General features: G+C 45.1%; 1 protein-coding gene across 1 annotated transcript in view; it reads left to right on the top strand.

Annotated features, from left to right (window-relative positions):
* The window catches only part of TSPAN7 (tetraspanin 7), an 84,882-nt gene extending 72,639 nt beyond the window's left edge, over nucleotides 1–12,243 (top strand). The window contains exons 6-8 of the mRNA XM_083855082.1: nucleotides 4,056–4,139; nucleotides 10,800–10,872; nucleotides 11,241–12,243. Coding sequence (XP_083711208.1) covers nucleotides 4,056–4,139; nucleotides 10,800–10,868 — 153 coding nt within the window. The 3' untranslated portion in view covers nucleotides 10,869–10,872; nucleotides 11,241–12,243. The remainder of the gene's footprint in view (nucleotides 1–4,055; nucleotides 4,140–10,799; nucleotides 10,873–11,240) is intronic.
* Nucleotides 12,244–22,702: the final 10,459 nt, after the last annotated feature.

Here is a 22,702-nt window from a genome sequence, read left to right as displayed (position 1 = left end):
CTGCTTGCAGCTGCATTTCATTTCAAATGGTTTGTTGATAATGTGCAAATAAGGCTGGAGGGATGGTTAAGGATGGGTTTGGTCCTGCACTTGCTTCACATTCTTTGAGCTGGGCTTTCTCAAATCCAATCCCCAGATGCAGCAGTTCTGAGGAAACACAGGTAAATGTTGTGGTTGGTGGGTACATTTATTGGGAGTTAAAATCTTTGAACACGTAGGGCTGCAAGCACAGCACAGCCAAAGTGACCCTTTCCCTGGGGTCACCTGAAGGGGCAGGTTGGGAAGACAGAAATACAAGGCAAGTTGAGAGAACAGGAAGAAAATTAATAATTAGAAAATAAAAGTACAGAAAATGCAAAGAAGGGGAAGAATAAAGAGAAAATAATGCAGTGACTATGCAGACACTGTGCTGAAGAAGTGCAACTCAGGTTATTGCTTCAAGTTCTAGTGTGTCATCAATTCTTTCTCACTTGAGATTTGCAAGAGAGGGAAAATTTTTTTGGTAAGAGGAATGATATTGAGGCTGAATCATCATTCTGAGTTGAAGCACAGTTTAGTCAGACTTAAGGATTATTTTCTTTTCTGTTTTTATTTTCAGATATCTATTTAAAAAATAAATAGAATTCCTGAGTATACAACAGGGGAAATATGGAAATTCCTCTGTCTCTTCTGTTTCTGTCTTTTTAACCTCAGTCACCTGGGACTCAGAAGGTTGGACTGGTGGCTGAGCACGGCCTGAAACATCTTTGAGAACCAGTCAAGTAGACAACATTTTCTGGCATGTATTGTAAGAGGGATACTAGAGGATTATTTTCCACTAAGCCTTTCTCTTTTTTTGCGGTGGTTTAATGAGAGCCACTTGTTGCAGACATGTGGAATGCTGGTGATGTCCATTGGTTGAGTAACTCACAGTCACCACCAGCAGAGTAATCTTGCCTGAGTATAGGGGGTGAGCCACTCTGTTCAGTTGCTCTTTGTGAATTTGTACTCACTTGCTGTTTTGGTAGAAGTGGAAGGAAGGTGAGAGGCAGGGCAGGGTGGTTCTAGGGTATGTGCAGTACAGCCAGCACCCACAGCAGGCCTGGTGCCTCCTGGGCAGCCCACCCTGAGCCCCTGCTCCTCTTCCCAGCAGGAAAGCTCTCTCGTGTGACTGGTGTTCCACCTGCAGGTCCCAGCTTTGCAGTTCAGGACAGTCACACACTCTGAACCTTTCCTGGCTGCACAACCATTTCGGTACCATTTGCACTCCCAGCACTGACCTGCTGTTTCCCCCAGGTGCCAGCCTTGCTCTGCCTGCACAGGGAAATCCCTGTCCACTGTTGAGTTCCTCGTGGCACAGGATGCCTGCTGAATTGTAGGATCAGCGTGTGCTAGTCCAGGGCCAGTAGCACATTTGCAGCCATTCTTGCTCTCCTGTCAAACACACAAGTCACCTGACAGAAAAGACTGCTGATTCCTCAGGAAATTGTTGAAGTAAATACTTGATTTAATTACCTAGAGGAAATTTGAATGTTTGGAAGTTCATGTGGTTTTGTCTCGCTTTCTGACATAGCCACTGAAAATCAAAAGTTGTAGATCTCTGTTCAGCAGCTGTGAGATTTGTCCCAGACATTTGAGCAAAGTGGAATGCTTCTGAAAGGCACATGGGAATAAAAAGCAGGAAGAAGAAAATGTTGTTTGGCCCTATCCTTTCGCTTCAGATAGGTAGCAAGCATTGCCTCTGACCCAAGCCCCTTGCTCATCTTGGAAACAGGCCCTTTGCTCTCTGTCTATTGGAGAAAAAGGAAAATATTTATTGCCTGTGTTGTAGAAGACCCTTCTCACCATGCCTGTGGACAAGTTTATTTGGATTACATCTTTTGGTGGATCTTGCAAAACTATCAGTAAGATGAGTTCTCTATGAGCTAATCAAATTACTAGCAGTTTCTGAGGACTAATAATGAATTAACCAAAGAGGATTAAACTAATTATATAATTACAGGACTAAAAGACAGCATTCCTGGATTTTCTTTGCCAATTCTGACCCTAACTTGCTTAGTGACCTTGGGTTAATTATTTAGGCTCTCTGTTTCTTCATCTCCAACAGCACTAATACCTAACTTTAGAAGCTGTCATTAGGATTAGCCAATTAACATTCATCTACTGCTTTTAATCACAGTTCTTTACCAAGAAACCTCAAGAACTATTTCTCTCTAAAATACTAAGAAAGGAACAGATGCATGGAGTCAAGAAAGATCAGATCCTTTGTGAACTGTCCCTTCTGTGCTCTGGATCTCTGGATCAGCACCCAGGGGTGCTCACACAGTGCTGCACACACTTCTGTCCTCTAATGCAGCTCGTGGGTGCTGCTTGCACTCTCAGTCTATGTAAGGACCGAGCAATCAAGCCATATGTAAACAATGTGCTTCAGTAAACAGATTATTGGGGCTTGGAAAACAAGGTCTCCAAGTGAGGAGGGTGATCAAACCCCTGCCATTGCATGTTTTGTTGACAAGATCTTCTGTCTCCCTCAAATTACCACTGTGCTTTGGCGTTGCATCTACTGAAGGCTCTTCAACAGAGTGGATTTCAGAAGGGCTGGGAGAGCATTAAGCCATATCAGACAGAATGAAAATACTGCTTGAGAAACCTAATCTCATTGCTTAACATGTAAGACATGCAAACTATTGTTGCTTGATGGTTTAAATAAGCAAGCTTGAATCAGACCTACTGTACACTGTGGTAAAACATAGTAAATATGTACACATAAACATTTCAGAAATTAATCAGGACCAGCTGTGCTGGTCCTCAGCTACTATTAGGTTCAGCATTTCATTACTCTCAGGATTGAATGTCTGGTGATGTTATAAAAGAAGTTAAAGAAATGGTACAATTTATTTAATGAATGGCCTGTCTGTAATAAAGGGCATTGTTTGTCCTTCTCACTGCTATTTTTTATAAGCAGCTGATGCTCTGAGGTCATAAAGAGTTCCTACGGTGCTTGCAGAACAAGGGGTGTGTGGGTGTAGGTGAAATGTGGAGACACTTCTCTGTTATGGGACAGGAGTCCAGACTGGGAAAGGCAACTCACTGTTATTTCTGAGTTTTCCAATTTCTGATAAAGTGGATAAAGTTATAATGTATGGAACTCCTCAGGACTGGCCTTAAACCACAGTGTTGGTCATTTGAGGAAGGTGACAAAAGGGGCTGAGCAGTGACTTTGGATTGCAGGGACAGATGGGTTAATAATGAAAGGAGGGGGAGGGGGAAGCCATCTTTCTTATTTCTTCACTGGTTTAGATTAATTTAGACACCACAATCTAGGAGATAATTTCAAATGCTTTTTTGAGGGGTCAAGTAGGTGAGGGGAGAATCTCGTCAAACATTATTGTACTGATGGGAAACCTCTCAAAAAAGTCTGTCCAGGGGAAGGGCAGATATTGTACATGAACCCTGTGGCCCCAGTCTGAGCTGTGAATTGAGGCCTGAGGAAACAAGTCAGCAGAGAAGATTTGGTTTGGGGAGCAGGACAGGGAATTCTATGTCCAGGGGCAAATGAACCAAGAAAATTCATACAAGACCCTTGATAACTTTGTTACATGGTTTAAAGTTACATGCTGTTCAGTGCCTTGCCTGGTGTCCTTTGATGGGTAAAGGCAAGCAGAATGCCTCAAGGGACACTTTATTAAATACCTGGAGTATTAAGAAATCAGCATCATTTATTCATTTTTGACATCTGTATTGTATTATAACATTGGTGTGTTGTTACTGGTTTGGTTTCAGGTCAAAGCTATATTGTTTTTTAACAGACTTTCTTTTAAAAGACCCATAAAAATGAGTGCAACATCACATTTAGATTTAAAAAGTATTGGAATTCATTTGTTTCTAAAAGGAACTGTTTTTTTCCACATCTTCACATCATTCACTCAGAATTGCTATTTCTAAAAAAATGTGTCACTGTTGGAAATTACAGCAGAAATATTGTCTAGCCAGAGTTCCTTTTAAATGAGATTTTTTTATGTATGCATTAATGGCAGGGAAGGTCAGTACAAGGAATGATGATGTTTGTTTTCTAGGGCTGTTATGACCTGGTGACCAGTTTTATGGAGACAAATATGGGAATCATAGCTGGAGTGGCTTTTGGGATTGCATTCTCACAGGTAAGTACATAAACACTCCCCTTCCCTCTGTTCTTTTCCCCTCATTTTCTTTACCTGGACTTCAAGGAAGGAAGGATTATGGAAAAGGACTGAACTCAGCATGCTCATTAGTCCTGAGGTCATCTGTTCATTGATTTTCTTTTTTTCAACCTAAATGAAGTTTCTCCTTGGGAATATCAGTTACGGTTGAGCTAATGACTAGCTCAAGGAAAACAACTTGTCCCTCCATTGGGTCAAATAGAGGTTAACCCAATAAAACATTGGCTTAAATGGAGCATAAACAGCTAAGAAGACAAATAGCTTATCCATTGTTTGGGTAGGCTTCTATCTTCTAAGTACCCTTATTTGTTCTTAAAAGACTCAAGAATTCAAATGAGTGCAACCTCAGGCCTCCCCATCCTGGACCTGGAGCCTGGAGCGTCCAATTTGTGACCAGTTTTATTTATTTTCCCTTTAACAGTGAACACTGAGAAATGATAAGTCTACTAAAATCAGATTGTTAAACCTTGTTTGCACCAAAAGGAGTGCAGAGAGCGAGCAACAAGAGGAGAGCTAAGAAGGGGTTTTCTGCTCCATGATATTCAAGCTGCATTTATGTAGACAGGAACTGGGGCAAGTATAGGTCCTGTCAGGTTCTGATCAAGAAGAGGCAGGAAAACACCTGCATCTTTCAACAAGATGCTCCTTTATACATAAAGAGTCACTTCATGTGTGACAGCAAGGATCTACTGGAAACATGCAAAAATGAGAGAGAGGGAAAAAATGCACAATTCTAAACTGTCCCCAGGCCATGTGGAAAATGGCCCCCACACCCCTTTCCATCAGCATACACACAGCCTGAGGGAGACCTAAAATTGTCTGGGCTCAGGCTGGCTGACTGCCTTTCCCTGGGCACATCTGGAATCCTGGTGCCCTCTAACCAAGGTGTTGGATGTGAGGAGCACGTGGTTTGGTGTGGGTGGAAGTGCTGGTTCATCACAACAGCAGCTGCTCAGAGCATGTACCTGCATGTCAGGTTTTGGGGATCCAGAAAAGGTGAACAATCTGGAGTTGTTTGTGCATGGATGAGTGGAGGGAGTTTTTTTAATAGGCTATTCTAGTTCTTGATGAATGGTGACAGCATTGATAGTCTTCTCCAGCCTTGATTATGGCTTGATTACTGCTATAGGACTCCAAGCTCAGGTTTCAGTTTGGGTTCTAGATAGCCAGAGGGCTGTAAAGCATCTTTTTTAATGCCTTGTGTAAAGCTATCCAAAAGAAATATGAGACTAGTGGAATTGTAAAATATGCTGCTGGGGGAAAAAGTCAGGACCAATACTGCCTGAAAGCCTTTAATGGGTGTTTCATTCAGGCTGCAGGCAGCAGGGGCTGCAAGGCACTTTGTCCCTGTGACTGAGGGGGAAAACGAGGTGTGTTTTGATGTGGTGTTGGCATCTCAAGCTGCTGGTGGCACCATGAGCCCTGCTGCCAACTGGAGATGTCACTCCCCAGCCCCACTGGCCCTTGGTACTGCCAGGGCATACCCAGCTGCTTGAGGTGTTAGCAAAGTGAAGAGAGAGGCTGCAGAGGAGAAAAATGCAGCTCTCCTGGGCTGTGAAGAATAGAAGGTGGCCAGTTGTAATTTACTGCCTAATCTGTTTTGCTGGGCCCAATCAGGGCCAGTGTTTACAGATTGATTTCAGGTGAAGGTGGCTGGCAGTAATGCCAGGCAGGGCTCCAGCTGTAGGCAAGGTTTTGCTGTTCCTATTGAGAATAGGTTTCATCTAAATAAAAGACAAATTAAATCATGTTGCTCTTCTACAGTAAAGCATGCTCAAGGGCCTTTCCTTCAGGTGATTTGTTAGGTGTTGACTAGCATGGGGAATGTGCTGATGCCCAGAAATAGGGAAAGGTGATGTAATGGCATTGCAAATCTTACAGGCCTGGCGCTCACCTCTCCGTCAGTCAAGAGTTTTTTATAAAAAGCACTGTATTGCTGACCTTGTCTGCTCTGCTCCTCAGGTTTGAAATAATAACAATAAAATAAAATTTGATTGATTTTAGACTTGGATGCCAATGCTGACTTCCAGCTGGAACAATTTCCTTTTAGCAGGTGCTCTTCAGAGCAGAAAAATGATGGCTCTGTTGTGTCCAAGAGAGAATAAAATTATGCAAACTGCATAGATGATGGAGAGCTGTGCCTAGATAAAACTACCGTGCAGGCATTGGCTTAAGGAATGCAAGAGAGACTCTCTGGAGAGGTTTATAGATTGTAAGTAGGAGAGGTCAGTGCAATGTTCAGGCCACATTATTCCCTTTGTGCTGAAAAACTGAAAATCAGGTGTTCTCCTCGTGCTCCAAACCAGTTATTGGGCATATACAGGTCCCATCATACTGAGATAAATTCGCATGCAGCCATGGGGCCTCTCTACTGTGCAACATGCACCTGCCCTCTTTACTGTCAGCATTAATGTGAGTAGCTTTGCCTGCATGTGGACCCAGTTCTGGTGCAGACATCATCCCCCTTGTCTGCTACAACTCCTCCCTGAGCACAGGGAGCTGGGACTTGCTCAGGGCTTAGGGAGTGGGATCCACATCAGCATCCAGTGTGTGACTTGAAATATGTCCAGAGGAGACAACGAGGCTGATGAGGGGCTTGGAACACAGACCTTGTGAGGAATGACTGAGGGAGCTGGGGTTGTTTAGCCTGGAGAAAAGGAGACTCAGAGATGATCTTATCACTCTCTACAATGCCCTGAAAGGTGGTTGTAGTCAGGTGGGGGTTGGTCTCTTTCTCCAGGCAGCAACTGACAGAACCAGAGGACAAAGTCTTCAGCTACGCCAAGGGAAATATAGGTTGGATATTAAGAAAAGGTTTTTCATGGAAAGAGTGATAAAGTCCTGGAATTCTCTGCCCAGGGAGGTGGTGGAGTCACCATCTCTGGATGTGTGTAAGAAAAGACTAGATGTGGCACATGTGGTGCCATGGTTTAGTTGAGGTGTTAGGGCTGGGTTGGACTCGAGATCTTGAAGGTCTCTTCCAACCTACACATTCTGTGATTCTGTGAAATCTGGTCTAAGACTGGGTTGTTTCTAAAGACCACTCTTTAGATCTGTTTCTAAAGACTAATCTGTTTCCAAACACTGAATTACAGTGGATTCAGTGTGGAGGTAGGACCTGTGACAGAGGCCCCCCATGGCACAGGACTCAAATAAGTGACATGTGACATAGAAAATTCTCTCTTTTAAAATAGAGTCAGAGGACCTGCATGGAGATTTGCATTTTGAGAATATGACAAGGTATTGAGCTAAAAAATTATTCCTGATGGATTTATCCCCCCCCCCCAGTTTTGGCTTACCTGATGTGCTGATGAATTCCTAGTTCAACACATTTCTATTTATAGAAATTCTCCCAAAGAATGAAAAATGGTGACGATACCAAGACCCAAAATAAAATGGAAATTCAAATTGCAATTCAGTTTCTTTCTCTTCAGTATAATAAGGTGTAATAAATATGTCATGCAGAACAGCTTCCAGTCATTGGTAACTCCTACAGAATAAGTGTATTAAAAAGTCAGTTATTATGTGTACAGGAGGGATATGACTGCTACAGAATGTGCTGTGGATGGTTTTCAGTGGTCAGAACTAAGATGTACCAGAGATTGCTCCTAGAAACCATGAGAATTTCACTGTATTCTGCCTGCTGGAATGACCTGTGGCCAACAGGGTGGTAGTACAGAGGACACACCTGAGGGGTGTGGGTTTCCCAGTTGTCTAAACCACAGAATTTGTCAGCATTTTCAAGTTTCCTGTGGCAAGACCAGGGTATGGAAAACTCTCTGCTTTCTATACAATTGGTCAGAAGACCAAGATAATCTTAGGAAAAAGGGAAGAAAGGAAAAAAGTAAGAGGGAAGACAAATGCAGAACCAAGTCTGCCAGCACTCAAAAATCAAGACAGCAAAATCAAATAAATGAATAAGTGGGTAAAAGTTGAGAAGGGGCATTTGAGAGGCAATGAGAGTGTGGGGAAATGAATGCAGCTCCCAGCAGCAGTTTCTTTGTGGGAATCCTTTAACTCCAATTCTTCTGGTTTTTCAAAGGAGCTGTGGGGACCTGGTGCACAATAGGATAAGGAGCTTCCTCCTGCCTGAAGAGCAGAGGAGGCAAGTGGTGGAACAAATGCAGAGAACAAGGCAGGGTGGAGAGTGCTGATTGGTGCTGCACAGTCTGGGAGCCTCTAGTCTGACTAAAATGCAGAGGATTGTAGTTATGCCTGTAATGAAAGAGCACCATGAAGAAAATCCAGCAACTCAGTACAATATTGCCTCTTTTGGGCTGCAGGAGGAACAGTGCTCTTGTGGTTAAATGTGGAAGTCAACACATCGAAAAACACATGTTTTTATGTGTGTTCAAAATATTTCTAGAATATTTATTATAGCTCTGCTATGTCCTAGTAATACTTAGAAGTGCTGAATAAAATGTGTGTGCAATGGCTTGATATGCATGCCATTATTTTTGAAATACAGGGTTAAACCTTAAGTCACTATAACCACTTAAATACCTAAACCAGCCTCAGGTCAGAGCCAAGAATTAATAAGTGGGCCAAAGATCATGAAGATACATTCAGGAGTAACCTGCCATTTGTCTTAGTGGAATAAGCTGATTAAAATAAAACACCATTACATGCCTGCAGATGCTACAAAGTTTAAGCACACTGATTATTAGAGTTACAGTCTGCACAGAACAGAAGAATCCCTAATTAGAGGTATGCAGGGAAGTCTGCTCCAGTTGAGGGGAGAAAGAAAAGCCTGTGGTTCCCTATTTGTAGAGGCTACAGCATCTTTCCCCTTGTAAACCTGATACAAGCAGCAGATTGTGGTTAAAAACAGTGGCTGTAAATCTGGGTGATTGTGGTGGGCAAAAATAAACAAACAACTTCAATGAAAATACATTGCTGGCTATTGTAGAGAGGAATTGATTTGGGTCTGGGCTGGAATTTGCTCAGGGTAAATAATTTGGATTAAATATACTGTGAAGTTCATCTTACTCAAAAATAAAATAAGGCAGAGAAGTAACTTCTGAGTCCAGCCAAGGAAGGTGAAGAAAGACTGAAAGTCACCACAAACACAGAAAAGTGACAGTGAAGGAGGTGGGACAGGGTCATCCAAAGGCACTCCCTCTGTTCAGCCTGTCAGAGCATGGAGAAATACATAGCACTGTCCAAAAGAGAAATCTTATTCTCCAAAACTGAACTGATCTAAAGGAACAGTGCATGAGTCAGCTGCAGGAGTGTCATGTAACCTGTAGAATGTGGTTGGTTTTCAGCAATGCCTTCAGCAATTGATTAAATCATCCTCCCAGTGATGAGTAGAAAAGGCAACAAAATGGCTAAAATGCCTTCTTGGTATCAAATGAGACTTTCAGAGCTGAGGAGAGTTTTCACCATGTACATATCATTTTGGCAACTAAAAGCTCAGCCCCTGGACCCTGGTAGCTTTGGTTTTTGTTGGAGGTTGGTCAGGAGGTGGTACCAGTGCCCCACATTTAGTTACAGCCAAGACAGTGTCATCCTTGGTGCCAAAATCAGGGGGTGCATGTGGGGAACAGGAGGGTTCAACCTGCTTTTAAATGTGCCTCTGTGCCCTTCTGAAATTCCCAGAACAGCTCTGGTGGACACTGAAACAGGAAACGGAGCAAATTTCTGGCAAAAGAAGCCTGGTCTGACAAGGACTGTGACATCTCAGAGACAGGGAACAGTTTATCCCGATCTGAGTTACCCTGGCTTGGCCTTACTCTGGGCTGGTGCCAGCCCAAATCAAGCAACGGCCTGGTACAGAAGATGTGTATTTTGATGATGATTGTGTTAACAGGGAGCAGTGCCTGGTCTAGGGGAAGGGACACAAAATCCTGAGGAGTGCAATAGGAGGAGCCAGTTTGGATGAGCAGCCAGCCAGTCGTACCTAGGCATGCTCTGGCTATGCTGAGGAGTTAATTAATTGACCAACCCCAATGAGAAAAGCCAGGTTGAATTATTTACAGCATATTAACACTGTTGGCACATGCAGGAAGCACTAAGAAACTGCAGTCAACAAAACATTGAAAAGACTGAGTGCTTATTGATGAGTGGAAGCCTGGGATCTGTTTTCAATAATCTGAGTGACAGCCAAGGGAATAGTGAATGGCTTTTTTAAAAGTTATTTCCAGATTTACAGCACTCATTTCTACAGTGCTGCATCACTTGTAAAGGAAACATAACTACTCTAGGACATCAGGAAGCTTTTCCCTGGCACAGTGATAAAGAAATTAAAGGCACCAGCTCTCAGGGCTAATGGGTGGTGGTGAGGAATCCAGGTGGAGCAAGTAAAACTCAGCCTGTAACATGCTGACACCCCCAGCAATTTATTCATCCACATCTGGCTTGGCCAGGCATTGACAACAGGATTGAAAAATACCAAAAAAGGCATGCTGCCTGTCAAATAAATGATAAAAATCAAGAGGAAGACCTGACAAAGAAAGATGACAGATTTTGACGCTGCTTTTCTAATTGGAGCAGTCCTTAAAATAGGCCATAAATACGTTGTGCATAATAACACCAGAACATGAAATACATGTTTACCAGTGCTCTGCATTGATATAATTTAACTTAAATTCTGTCCTGTGTCTGTCTTGTCTGGAACAGTTGATCGGGATGCTGCTGGCATGCTGTCTGTCCCGGTTTATTACTGCTAACCAGTACGAGATGGTGTAACAAGGTGAGCTTCTCCCGTTCTCCAGGTGGTAAAACTAGAAAAGCCTTGCTGTGTTGTCGTGGCTGTGCTGCTTCTGCTGAAGACAGACAACAAGTTTTATGTTCTGAGAGCATTCGTTGAGAATTAACCTTTCCCATGGGCTTCTGTGCTTTGGGGTTTTCATCCCAATTTTGTGTGTGGTGGGGGAAAAAAAAAGATGGGGAGGGTGGGGGGAGAAATGCAGTGTTGAATTTTGTCATTTCAGTTTTCTTGGAAAGAGAGAGCAAAAAAACCTGCCATGAATACTGTTAGCAACCAGAGCAACCCACTCATTGGTTTGTTGTTGGGGTTTTTTTCCTTTATTTATTTTTTCCATCCTCCCTGCTCTCCAGTCTTTCAAGAAGTGTGAAGTCCAGAGCCTGTGTGAAGACCAGGAGCTGCAAGAAGTGGAGCAAAGACTGACATGAATGTTCTAGCACACACTGTCTCTCGCACGCACGCACGCACACCCCCACGAGCAAGCCCGTGTGCGCGCACACTCGCACCCCACCTCCCGAACTGTCCCCATGCGTAGTGTCCCATCCTGTGAAGTTCCACGGTGCCACCGAGAGCGGCCAGGTCCCCACCAGCCCTCCCCACCCCCGTGGCCCGGCGTTAGGACGGCACCGTCTGTATGTTCTTGGTCACACAGTAGTTTTGCATCGTAAGTTAACAAAGGTAACTCATTAACAGCATTGATCGGGCTGTGCATGTAGTGACTGGAGGGCATAATTAGCCTTTCACCATGGTTAATAAGTGTTGCACACGTTCATATAAACCGGTATATGAAATATATATTCTTTTGGGGGTTTTATCTTAATTTCTTGTTTTGTTTATTGCTTTACTAAGGTTTTTCCATCCTTTCCCCCCTCCCCACCCCTTTTCCCTGCGCCTGTCCCCCTTTTCCCCAAAAACAAAGGAATCAGTAACATAACATAAAGATACTTGAAAATGATGTTAAAATGTTGTGCTTGAAGGGAAACTGTTATTCCTGATGTTCTTCTACATCTTTGATTCTTACTCAGTGTTGTATGCCTAGTGCGTATCCCGGTAGGCTTTGTCTAGTGCATTTTGCCTCGGAACCTGATCCTGTGTAATACTGTTATTAAGCTGTGTTGTTGCTTACTGTGAAGGCAGAACTTTTTGCTCCCTTTATTTTTATTACGTAGCTCTATGAACTAATTGAACTGTGCTGTACTGCGGCCTTCATACTTTTTTCCTTGTTCTTTCTTCTTTTTTTTTTCTTTCTTTCTTTTTGCATTGAGGTTGCAGCCACCAAATACATTGTTTAATCAAATTGAAATAAAAACACACACACAGACACACAAAAAAAAAAAATCACAAAAAAAAACACAACAGGCATATGAAATATTTTTGGGGGAAAGCAAAAGTTTAAAACCTTTTTAAAAAAAGATAGGACTTTTTTAATAATGCCTCTGTCTAGCATGCCAACGAGAATGCATTGATATTGTGAGTATTTGTGATATACGTATTAATAAATGGAACCATTACAGATTTCTAGCTGCTTCCTTCTCATTCTTTAGTTATAAGAAAATTCTTTTTTTGGGGAGGGGGGAAAGTGAGTGTGAAACACCCAGGCACAGCTTGGCATGACACGTCTCTATGAGTTTTTTAACAACTAATTTGCTTGTAAAAGAAAAATGTTACTACCCTGGGAAAAGGGAAAAAAAAAAAAGTGAGAAGAAGCTGGAATTGTTTCAAAACTCCTTCTACAGCTGGTTTCACCATGTCACAAATACATACCCTCTGCTTTGCAATTTTTCTTCTTGTAATTGTTAAAAATCTGCAGTGTTTAATTATCCCATCTTTAGTGATGTGAATTATTTTGGCATTGAGCATTTCTCTCTTGATTTTGGTGAGAGAGAAGAGAGCTTTGGGGTGGAGGGGGTGGCTCGTGGAAAGGCAGGCAGTTACCTCTCTCTCACTTGAATAAGAGAAACGTCACAGATCTGACAGAAAACCCATGGAAGTTTAAACCTGGGAATTCTGGGCCGAGCCCTTAGCTCAGCAGTGTGGACAGAGGGGGAAACTTGAGAAGTGCTGGAGCCTTCTGTTTATGGGATTTGTGCAGCTGCTGGAGTCCCAGTCCTTCCCCTGTCTGTCTGCCCGTCCATCCATCAGTGCCACTGTGACCCTCTGCCCAGGGGTGTTCCCCTTCCTGGTGCCTCCAGCCTCAGATCCTGGTGAACCTTTGAGTGGTGCTGGTGGGGTCAGTTCACTCCCACCCACAGCTCCAAAAGGGGTCATGGGCAGAAACGTGCCAGCGTATCTTAAAAACCCCAGCAGCATCCTCTTTGGCTTTATTCAGACAGCATTTCCAGAGCAGAAAAAAGAGCTTTGCAAATAGGAGAGGAATCTGGTCCCCAAATTTAAATCTGCCCTCAATAATTGGGAGGGAGTGAGGCATCTTTAAAGGTGGAGGTGCCAATACAGGTCCTGCATGTGAGCTGAGCAGCCAGGCAGGACGGTGCTGGGGACAAAGCCACTCGGCAGGTCACAGCACTCACATTTGCAGTCTCTGCTGAGGGCTTAAGAGCAGTCACAGCCGCTCGCTCGGTTGCTGGGGCTACGCGGTGCTGGAGCGATGCCCTTCTCCTGTAGGCACAGGATGTTCACAGGGCGATGTTTTCCCAGAGCAGAAAGAACTGGCCCACCAGCTGCCCCAGTTTCCCTCCCTTATTCACTCCCGGGCAGGTCTCCGCTTGCCCCACGGAGGGGAGGGAGGTGGGTGATGCTGCCACCGCCTCCTTCAGGAGCCACCAGTGACCTTCCGGAGTACAAAAGCACCAGCTTCTCCTTGCGTTTCTTCCCCCACCCCCCCACCCCTTTTTTTTTTTTCATTTTCCTGAAAGAAAGAGCTGTTTGTGCCAAGAGCTGTTCCTTTTGAAGATGCTGATGTTGGGTGACAGGTCAGCAGGCCCCCAAACGTGCCTGTCCCCATTCAGGAAGGCTGAGCTGCGCTCAGCTTTAAGGCGTAAGCGCTGAATTAAGTCCATTCAGCAAAGCCCTTCAGTGCGTGCTCGATTGTTTCCCTCCGCGCGGCACCACTCCTGCTTTTATGGGGTAGGTGTGTTAATTGGGCTCTTGGCAGCTTCCCCCAAGAGGATCCGGCTGGCGGAGGAGCTGCCAGGGGCTTCCCTGGCGAAATCCCCTTGGCTCGGGCTGGGACCACACAGGCTGTGCTGGCAGCGCGGCATCCCCTGCCCGGGTGGAGCATCCCCGCGCTCCCTCCCGCTCCTCCCTCCGCCAGGGAGAAGTGGGGTAGCTGGTGTAGGAAACAAAGCCGGAGCTGCAGAGAACGGGTCCGTGTCAGCAGGGCACAAAGGCGCGGGGTTTTCCTTCCAGAGGAGAAGCTGTCACAGGTACCAGAGGTTTTTGCCCCGGGGGCTGCCCTCCCTCTGCTCCCCCCGGTGTGAACTGAATGAGCAGCAGAGGAATCAGGCTGGCTCTGCTGCCTCATCCCTCCCTGTGATGCCTCGGGAAGGCTGACCTGGAACAGAGACTGGACAGAGCTAAGAGAATAATGTAGATATTCGTTAAAAGGCCTTTAGAATACACCTTGGGCAGTACAAGAACCTGGCCAGGGCTACACCCAAATGGACCCAAAATGGTCACAAAAATGGACAACTGGTCACAAGGTCATGACTTGTCAAGTTTTGGTCCATTTGCATATTGGGGTTAATTGTCCAATTACAGCTTCAAGTTATGAATTCTCATCCTTCTTGTTTTCTCTCTTCAGCCTACCATTGTTTGTGCTTTTGGGCCTGAACACTTGTAACCATTGTCCTTGGTCTCCAGCAGGAAAAGGGTTTGTTTTTTCTGCCTACTCTGTGAAGAGAGCTGACTGACATTTAATATGAAGCTCAGAGCTACACCCCTAGGCAGAACAGAATCTGAAAAACATGAAAGCCAAAACTTAAGGCATCACCTGAGCAAACTGTGCTCTGTGCAATCAGTGAACCAGCTGGGCCAAGGAAGGGTGGGCAGGTATGGGAGGGAAAGCAAATGATGGGGTAACCAGATAAGCCCCAGGAGGGGTGGGAGGTTGAGGAGAGTGGAGTTTAGGGTGAAAAACACCTTTAAGGTCAGTCCAACTGTTACCCCAGCATTGCCAAATCCACCACAAAATCATGACAACAAATGAAGCAGGACTCTGGGAAGAGGAGGAAGGGGCACCACCTTGCTTCAGTCCCAGTGAGCTGCCAGCTTGATTTGGCTGTAAGGTGGGCCAGCAGCCTTAGCTGATGTGTGTGCAGTCCTGAGCTGCCTCCCAGGGTGTGTTTGTGCTGAGGAGGACAGCTCTGAGCCCTGCTGAGAGCACAGTATGTTGCTGTGAAGGTGATGTTTCATGGTGCCAGGAAACTGTGGCAGCTCTTGGAGGCCTTGCTGCTGCTGCCATCTTTGGGTGAGCATCACTGCAGAAGAGACTTGCTGTGCTGACAGGATTCCAGGCTGCTGCTCCTTGGAGGACCCAATGCAGCCCCTAAGATGATTTTGTCTTCTGTGATTCTTCCCTTGACTTTAATGACTCATTACTGTTGAAGATAATTTTAAAGCTAGGAAATGAATTTGCTGGCAGCCAAGCCCCTTGCGTAAAAATAGCTGGCATTGCACTGGAGGGGAAGGGTTGATCAGGATGTCAGACTTCTTCCAGGGCTGAGTGAGGCCTGCTTCACTATGAACCTGTATTACAAAGATAAAAATCCTCATTATTTGACATAGAAATGACATTTTTTCTATTTTGTAAGTAAAAGTGTTTTGCCCTCCAAATGTGTGAAGTATGGTCAGTGTTCTGCAAGCTGTTTCTACCAGCTTGGCCTGATTTTGAAGTAAAAAGCTGTTGCTATTGCCTTTTTCTTGTCATTGCACCTGTTCCTGTTGGAACCAGGAAACATTTTATTCAAAAGTCATTTCAGTTTTGTCCAGTGTGACTGGAGATATTTGGTATGTGCAAGCTCATTAAAAACAAGTTGTGCTGAGGCAGCAAGTCCTCGAGCTCTGGAGCCTGTTCTGCTCCCTGGTAGCTGCAGTGTGGTTATTTTTGGTGTCTGGAGCTGTCTGTAGGTGACACCAAGGACTTATTTTAGATTGTGGTCCTCCTGTGTGATCAATAACTGGGGAGTGTTTATTACAGACACAAAATATCCAGGCCAGGTTGGATGGGGCCCTGTGCAGCCTCATCCAAGGGGGGGATGGAATGAGATGATCTTTAGGGTCCTTTCCAATCCAAACCATTCTGTCATTCTGTGATTCTATCCCTGATGCACAATGCCACAGTGCAAACATTCCCAAAGCAACTACTAAATCACCTGAATGCTATTTTTTATTCCCCATCCTTGGCCAAGACTTACAGAAGCAGTAGATTCCAGGCAACCCCTGGAGGTATTTCCAGAATGCTTTCAGAAAGTGCCAAATGACCAACTTTTTTGTTAATCCAGCCCTCTCAAAACCTCTCAGGGCACTGGGAAAAGTCATTTCTGAAAGCCCTGTCTGTTCTTAAAATAGGGACAGCTCAACCAAGCTAAAAAGCATTAATATTTTTTAAAACTGTGATTTTCCAGGGGGAAAGACAGCTTTCTGGCTTGCATGTGGAAGGCATGGCTTGCGTGCTTTATCTTCTTGAGTAGAGAACCAGAAAGTATGATGTGAAAGAAGACTGATGCCCTGTAGAACTGCTGGGGTGGAAACAGGAGAAGAAAAGAGAGGAAAAAAAAATCTCCAGTCAGAGGGGTTGGAAAAGGGAATTAATTCAATCTGATGGTGTGTCTGACAGTAGCTCCAAGGTAAGTAGGCTCAGCAGCTCAGGGGTCTGAGGTCTGGTCTGGAGGGGACTGTTGCCTGGCAGGACACCTCAAACATCCCCTGCCTGGTGAGAACAGCCTTTAGTCTGTAGGTGTCACACAGCTAGAAACTACTGCAGTGCACATCCAGTGAAATTCACAGCCAGCATCGACCCATGGCACCTCCTGAGGCTTTGCAGGAACGTTTGGATCCTGGTGGTTTCCTACTCTGCTTCCCACAGGCTGACTGTACTTCTGTGGGATTTGCTTTTAGTGTCATGTTTGTGAGTTATTGCTCCCTCAATAGAACTAAAAGGACTTGGTCAGTGCTTGTGTCAAACTTTTGGTACCTTCAGCCCTGTAGTTATTTGTAAATAAAAGCAAACAAATGATTATCTGGAATTTTCTTCATCTCAGAGTGCAGTGTGACCCAAAGATCAGGGGAATGAGTCTTCATTATACTCCCAAGTATGGGAACAGGTACACTGGCCCCATGGGTTTTTGCTGTGCCACTCCTTTTGCCCTCATACAGTCCTGGTGCTTGCAGGGGCAGGGACTGCCTTGTCCCTGCAGGTAAAGTGGAATTCAGCTCTGCAGGGAACCTGCCTGAGCCTTGTGCATTCCCTCTGCTCTGCCAGAGCAGAATTCTCTGAGGCCTGCCAGAATCAATACTGTGCCTTGGGGGAGTACAGAGAACAGGTCTCCACCTGCTTGGTGGAAGCAGGAAGGTGTAAGACCCAGGAAATCCTGGCCAGCACTGCAGCAGGCTCGAGCACTGAACTGAGCCTAGACTGGCATGGTCCACTGGTCTTTGTAATGGTGGGGTTTCCTCCCCATGCTCACCTGGATAACTTAGCTGTTCCCAGCTTCTTTGGACCATGCATTAAGCGTTACAATATGAGAGGGAAATCAAAACACAATCAAAATTATCTCTATGAGACCCATTCAATAAAACAGTTATTGGCAATTAGCACAGATTTTTTATAAAGAAGTAATTAGCCCTCCTGCCCTGAGCATTAATGAATGCTTTTCATTACACCCCAAGGGGTAGTCAGACCGATAATAATCCACTGCAACACAAATGTTGTTACAAAACAACGTTGTTTGACAACAGAGGCAGCAGGACAGTCACAAACAGGAGGCGAGCCTGCTATAGTGAGCACTGGAGCTGGTTGCATAAAAATGAAAGATCATTATAATTTGCTTGGATTCGTGCTGTAGACTTGTCTTCTTACTCATAAAGGAGATGAAGCCATGGATACAAAAAAAAAAAAAACGGGTCTCATTTCCCTGAGTGGAAGCTGAGAAAACCAATGGAGGAGCAGCAGTGCTGGCCACAACCTTGTGTTGATGGTACTTAGAGCCTGGCAGGTGGAATAGGACTCATCTGTGTGGTTGTCTGGAGGTGGTGATCTTATGATCTGCAGGGGGGGAAATGGGCCACTGAATAACAGAACCAATATGATTCCAACAGAAACTGTTTATTGTTTACATTAAATGGCAGATATAGATTCTAGGTCTACTGTCCATGTGGGCATCTCTGGGTTGGCTGAGCTGCTTCTTTATGAGGCAGGGACACATCCTTTAGGATTTCCAATCGGTCAAGTGTCCATCCTCATGTTGTGCTCCTCCTGTCTAGGGTTTACATTTTTTGCAGACAGTTTCTTGGGCTCTCTTCTTATTTTTGATCCTGTTGTTTTCTCAGTAACCTTGATGAATTCCTGAGAGCTCTAATAACAAAACTGCAGGTGGTTTGATAATATTACTCACAACAAGTTTGGCTGGTGCATCAGAATGGCCTGTTATACAGATACATTGCTACAAAGGTCTGGAGGTGTTTGGCAGCCAAATGGCAGAGGGCTGTTTGTCCCTGCAGTCCCCACTGCTTAACTCTTTGGCACTGCAGGGGATGAGCACCTGGTGACAGCACCCCTTCCTCCTGTTTGATTGTTGGCATTTTCTAGCGAGGTATGTGTTAGTGCAGATGGAAAAACCACATTGATTTCTCAATCCAGTGGCTTTCCTGCTCTGACAACCCACCACAGCCACCTGGTTCTGTTCAGGGTGGTGAGTACAGCATGGGCAGGGCTCTCTGTCAGAAGAAAGCCCTCATAGACTAAAGAGGTGAACCAACAGTTTTCTTTCCCCTGCTCTGGGAACATCCTTGCTGCTCCCCTCTGACCCCTCCGCAGCCCTTGCTCAATCTGGATCTGGTGGGAACCCCAGCTGCCAATGCTGAGCAGGGACTGCTGGCACAGCCAGGCTATAAAACCATCCCTGTTACATTTACAAACCTGAGGATTCAGGTGAACAGCTGAACCCCTCCCTCCAGGCTGGGCTGTCAAATTAGGAAGAAGTGGTCCAGGATGACTCTGGGGAGTTTGGCCCCAGGGCTTTTCCCTATGGAAAGACAGTCGGTAATGGGACTAATTGTCTAATTAAGGAGGCCAACAGCACATTTGCATGCTGCTGGAAAAATCTTCCTTGCCCACACCTCCCTCTGCTAATTCACACTTATTTTCTGGGGAGCCCATTCTCACTCCAGAGCAAAAAGATGCCTCCAGCCTCTCCTCCTTTCCAGCTCTCCCTGGGAAGCAGTGACAGTCCAGCCCACGGTGGGGATGAGGACAGCTCACGGTGCCACAGCCCCTGGGACAGGGGTGACACTGGGGTCAGGGGTGGCAGCCAGCTCTGGAGCCAACCCAGGCTGCAGCAGCAGCTTTCCAAACATCTCTGTGGGGGACACAAGCTTCTGCCGTGTCAAAGAGAGGAACCCCTCTGGGGAGCAGGAATTGTGCTGATTGCTCCTCTCGCAGTGTGGAGCTGCCTGCAGGACATGGGGTGGGATCAGAGCACATCTCCCTGGATATGTCAGGGGAATTCAGTCATGCCAAGGGGCTGAGGTTGTTGGTGTGAGGGGAGGAACAAACAAGGGCAGAGGGCTCGATCCTTGTGGGTCCCTTCCAGCTTGGAATATTCCCTGCAGAAAGCAAAAACAAGAGACGATTATTAGGCAGTGTGGAGGGTGTTGGTATCAGTGCAATGAGCACAGAGCTGCATTAGACTTGCTTTAGGCAATCTGGATTTTGGCATTTCATAGATTATGGGTGCCTAATTTCACAGCTGTAAGCTTCTTTGAGCACACATTTGTTTTGATGTAATTACTTCACTTCAAAAATAAAGTACATGCGGGAATTTTTTTTTTTTTCATGTGGAACCATAACCATGCTCTGAGGTACCCTTAGCAGGGCTGCAATCCCTATATCAGCCCTTCAGTGCCTGTCTCAGCAGCTCTTTATGGGATGGGAAGTGGGACTGTTCAGCTCCTGGCCCAAAGGAAAAACTGCCTGGGCTGTGGAGTCGTGGGGATTAAGAGAATGCTCCTACAGAGCATGGGGCTCCCTAGGGAGCCTGATTTCCATGCTGTGTCATGATTTTTAGTATAAAGAGAAAAAAAAATCCCTCAGTTTAATATTCACTAGAGTTTTATTCTCTGTTGTTGCTGGAAGGGTTGGCAGACCTCTAGGGAAAGTTTTACAAGGGGGAAAAACTGATTTTTTTCCAATGCAGAAGTTTCCAGAACTTCAACAAGCTGTAATTAGCTTTGAAACATGAACTAGGAATCATTTAACTGCTACATTTAAAGTATCTGGGATCAAGAATTACATTTTTTGGTAATATAATGATATTTTAAATTAATGCAACTGTATTTGCAGTTTTCACTTTTTAGAGATTTGTCCCCTTTTTTGGGTTGGTTTTTTTAATTTTTTTCAACAAACAAAAGATATGAAGACTTGACTTGATCTTACTAGAAAACCAAGGAATATCAGGCCTAGGTCTCCTATGGATTCATACAGCACTGGAGTCCGTATTTTCCTTCACCCATTTTCCTGTAACACCAGGAAGGGAAATTTTTGCAGGAATAGTTGAAGCCTGAAAAAAGGGAATTATCCTTTAATGCCATCACAGCAATGGTGCCAAGAAATACCAACTGCTTGTATCTGCATCCAGGGCAGGTCAGAGTCTGACATATAAAGGCAGCTACAAGCTCAAAACCAGAGGGAGTTACAGGATGAGTGTGTTTTGTGTCAGTGGGAGCTGTGACCCTGAACAAAGGTGCACTTACTGAAGTGAGAGATGCTCACCAACCTTCCCTGGAGATTACCTGCCCCACAAAACTCCCATTAATACAGCACCAAAGGAGTCTATCCTGCAGCAAATGCAAAGCTTGGATGGCTGTTACCTGCAGGCTGCACTGCACCAGCCCCTGGGCCAGGGCTCAGCTCCTGGCAGCCTGCAGGGCAGTCATTGTCCTGCCCAGGGTGCTGCCACAGTCCTGGGCTCTCACATCCAGCACCTCCTTTCCCCCCTGGCTCCCTGGATGGCTTTGCTGTGCATAGCAGTGGGGTCAAGAGCAAAGAAGACGTGAACAAGAGCAAAGAAGAAGGACATGGACAGATTTGTTCTTTTATTTGCATTTTATCCTGCATAGGAGGTTGCACATAGCTACCTGTCTGTCCTGGCTTCAGCTGAAATAGAGTTAATTGTCTCTACAGTAGCTGGCACTAGTCTGTGGTCTGGATTAAGGATGAGAATAATATGGATAACACACTGGTGTTTTCAGTTTTTGCTAAGTAGTGTTTATACTAAGTCAAGGACTTTGTATTGTGTATGCCTTGTTTTTCTTGGGTTTTCTCTCTCTCTGCCCTTCCTTTTAATTACAATTATTATTAATAGTAGTATATTTTTATTGGTTTTAGGGTTTTTTATTTTATATTTTACGTTGTTTTGATTATTAATCCATCTTGACCCACAGTTAAGTTTTACTTCTCTTTCCCAATTCTCCTCTCCATCCCCCTGGAGTGGGTGGGGAGTGAGTGACTGAGTAAGTGGTTGTTTGGTACTCAATTGCCAGCTGGGAAAAAAACATTGCACTATCCCAGGAGGGTTTCAAATGCTGGACACCCTGCACAGTTACAACAGTCAGGAGGCAAATTCTACCTGGGGGACAAATGAGCTGTTGTGTTTGTCACTGACTTATTTCCAAACTGGAAAATCTATGACTGTGACTGTTCCTCATCCTTCCTAATTCTCTCTTGCCAACCAGTGTCTTGTATTTGAGGACAATTGGGCTCTCTTTTTTAATAAGTGGGATACATTTTTCAAGGCCATGCCAGCCCTCTGCTTGTGGTCAAACAAGCCATGTTGTGTGCACAGGTGCCCCCAAAGAGTCACAGCAAACTCTGTCATCTCTCTGGAAAAAAATTAAACTGCTTTTAAGACATGGATTGCATGGAGTGGGGCTCTGAGCAACCTCATCTAGTTGGAAATGTCCCTGCTCATTGCAGGGGGTTGAACTAGATGACCTTTATGGTCCCTTCCACCCCAAACCATTCTGTGACTCTATGGTTCTATAATTCCATGATTCCTGCTGCCTGAAGAAGGGCATATTCAGGAAACAGGTGTCCTTTCCCTCCCTAGAGCCTCATTTACCTCATGATGGGGCTGCATCCCTCCAAAGGATGGCTGTGGAGGGCAGGTGCAATACCCACAATTTGCTCCAGCCTGTGATGCTCACCCTGGCACCAGGACCCCAGGAAACAGTTGATAAATGGCCAGGGAGGGCTCATACTCCCCTCTCACAGGAGTTTTGATCCCTTTCCTGACTGGTGGAGAGCACAGTTTCACGTGGGGGTGTTATGGGGTCCTAGCACACAAAAGGCATTGAAAATCCATCCCTGCTGTGGCACATGCACCAAAATAAAATGCCATGGGTGAAAATAGGGACTGGCCTGTCTTTTCTGCCATGCTGCAGTCAGTCCAACCCACCTGACTAAACTTGAGTCATGGTGTGGAGGACACAGCCCAGAGGCCCAGCTGACAAAGTCTACAAGAACTGCATTTCCCAATTCTAGAAGTCCAGCCCCATGTTGGTTCTGACAGTGCCATTTTCAGTACTGCATTCTAGGACCAAGAATTTTTGTAATTTCTCCACCAATTAATGTTTTCAATGT

The sequence above is a fragment of the Zosterops lateralis genome (genome assembly GCF_965231275.1).
Source record: "Zosterops lateralis genome assembly, chromosome: 2".
Taxonomy (NCBI): Eukaryota; Metazoa; Chordata; class Aves; order Passeriformes; family Zosteropidae; genus Zosterops; species Zosterops lateralis.
This window is presented reverse-complemented; position numbering and strand designations above follow the sequence as displayed.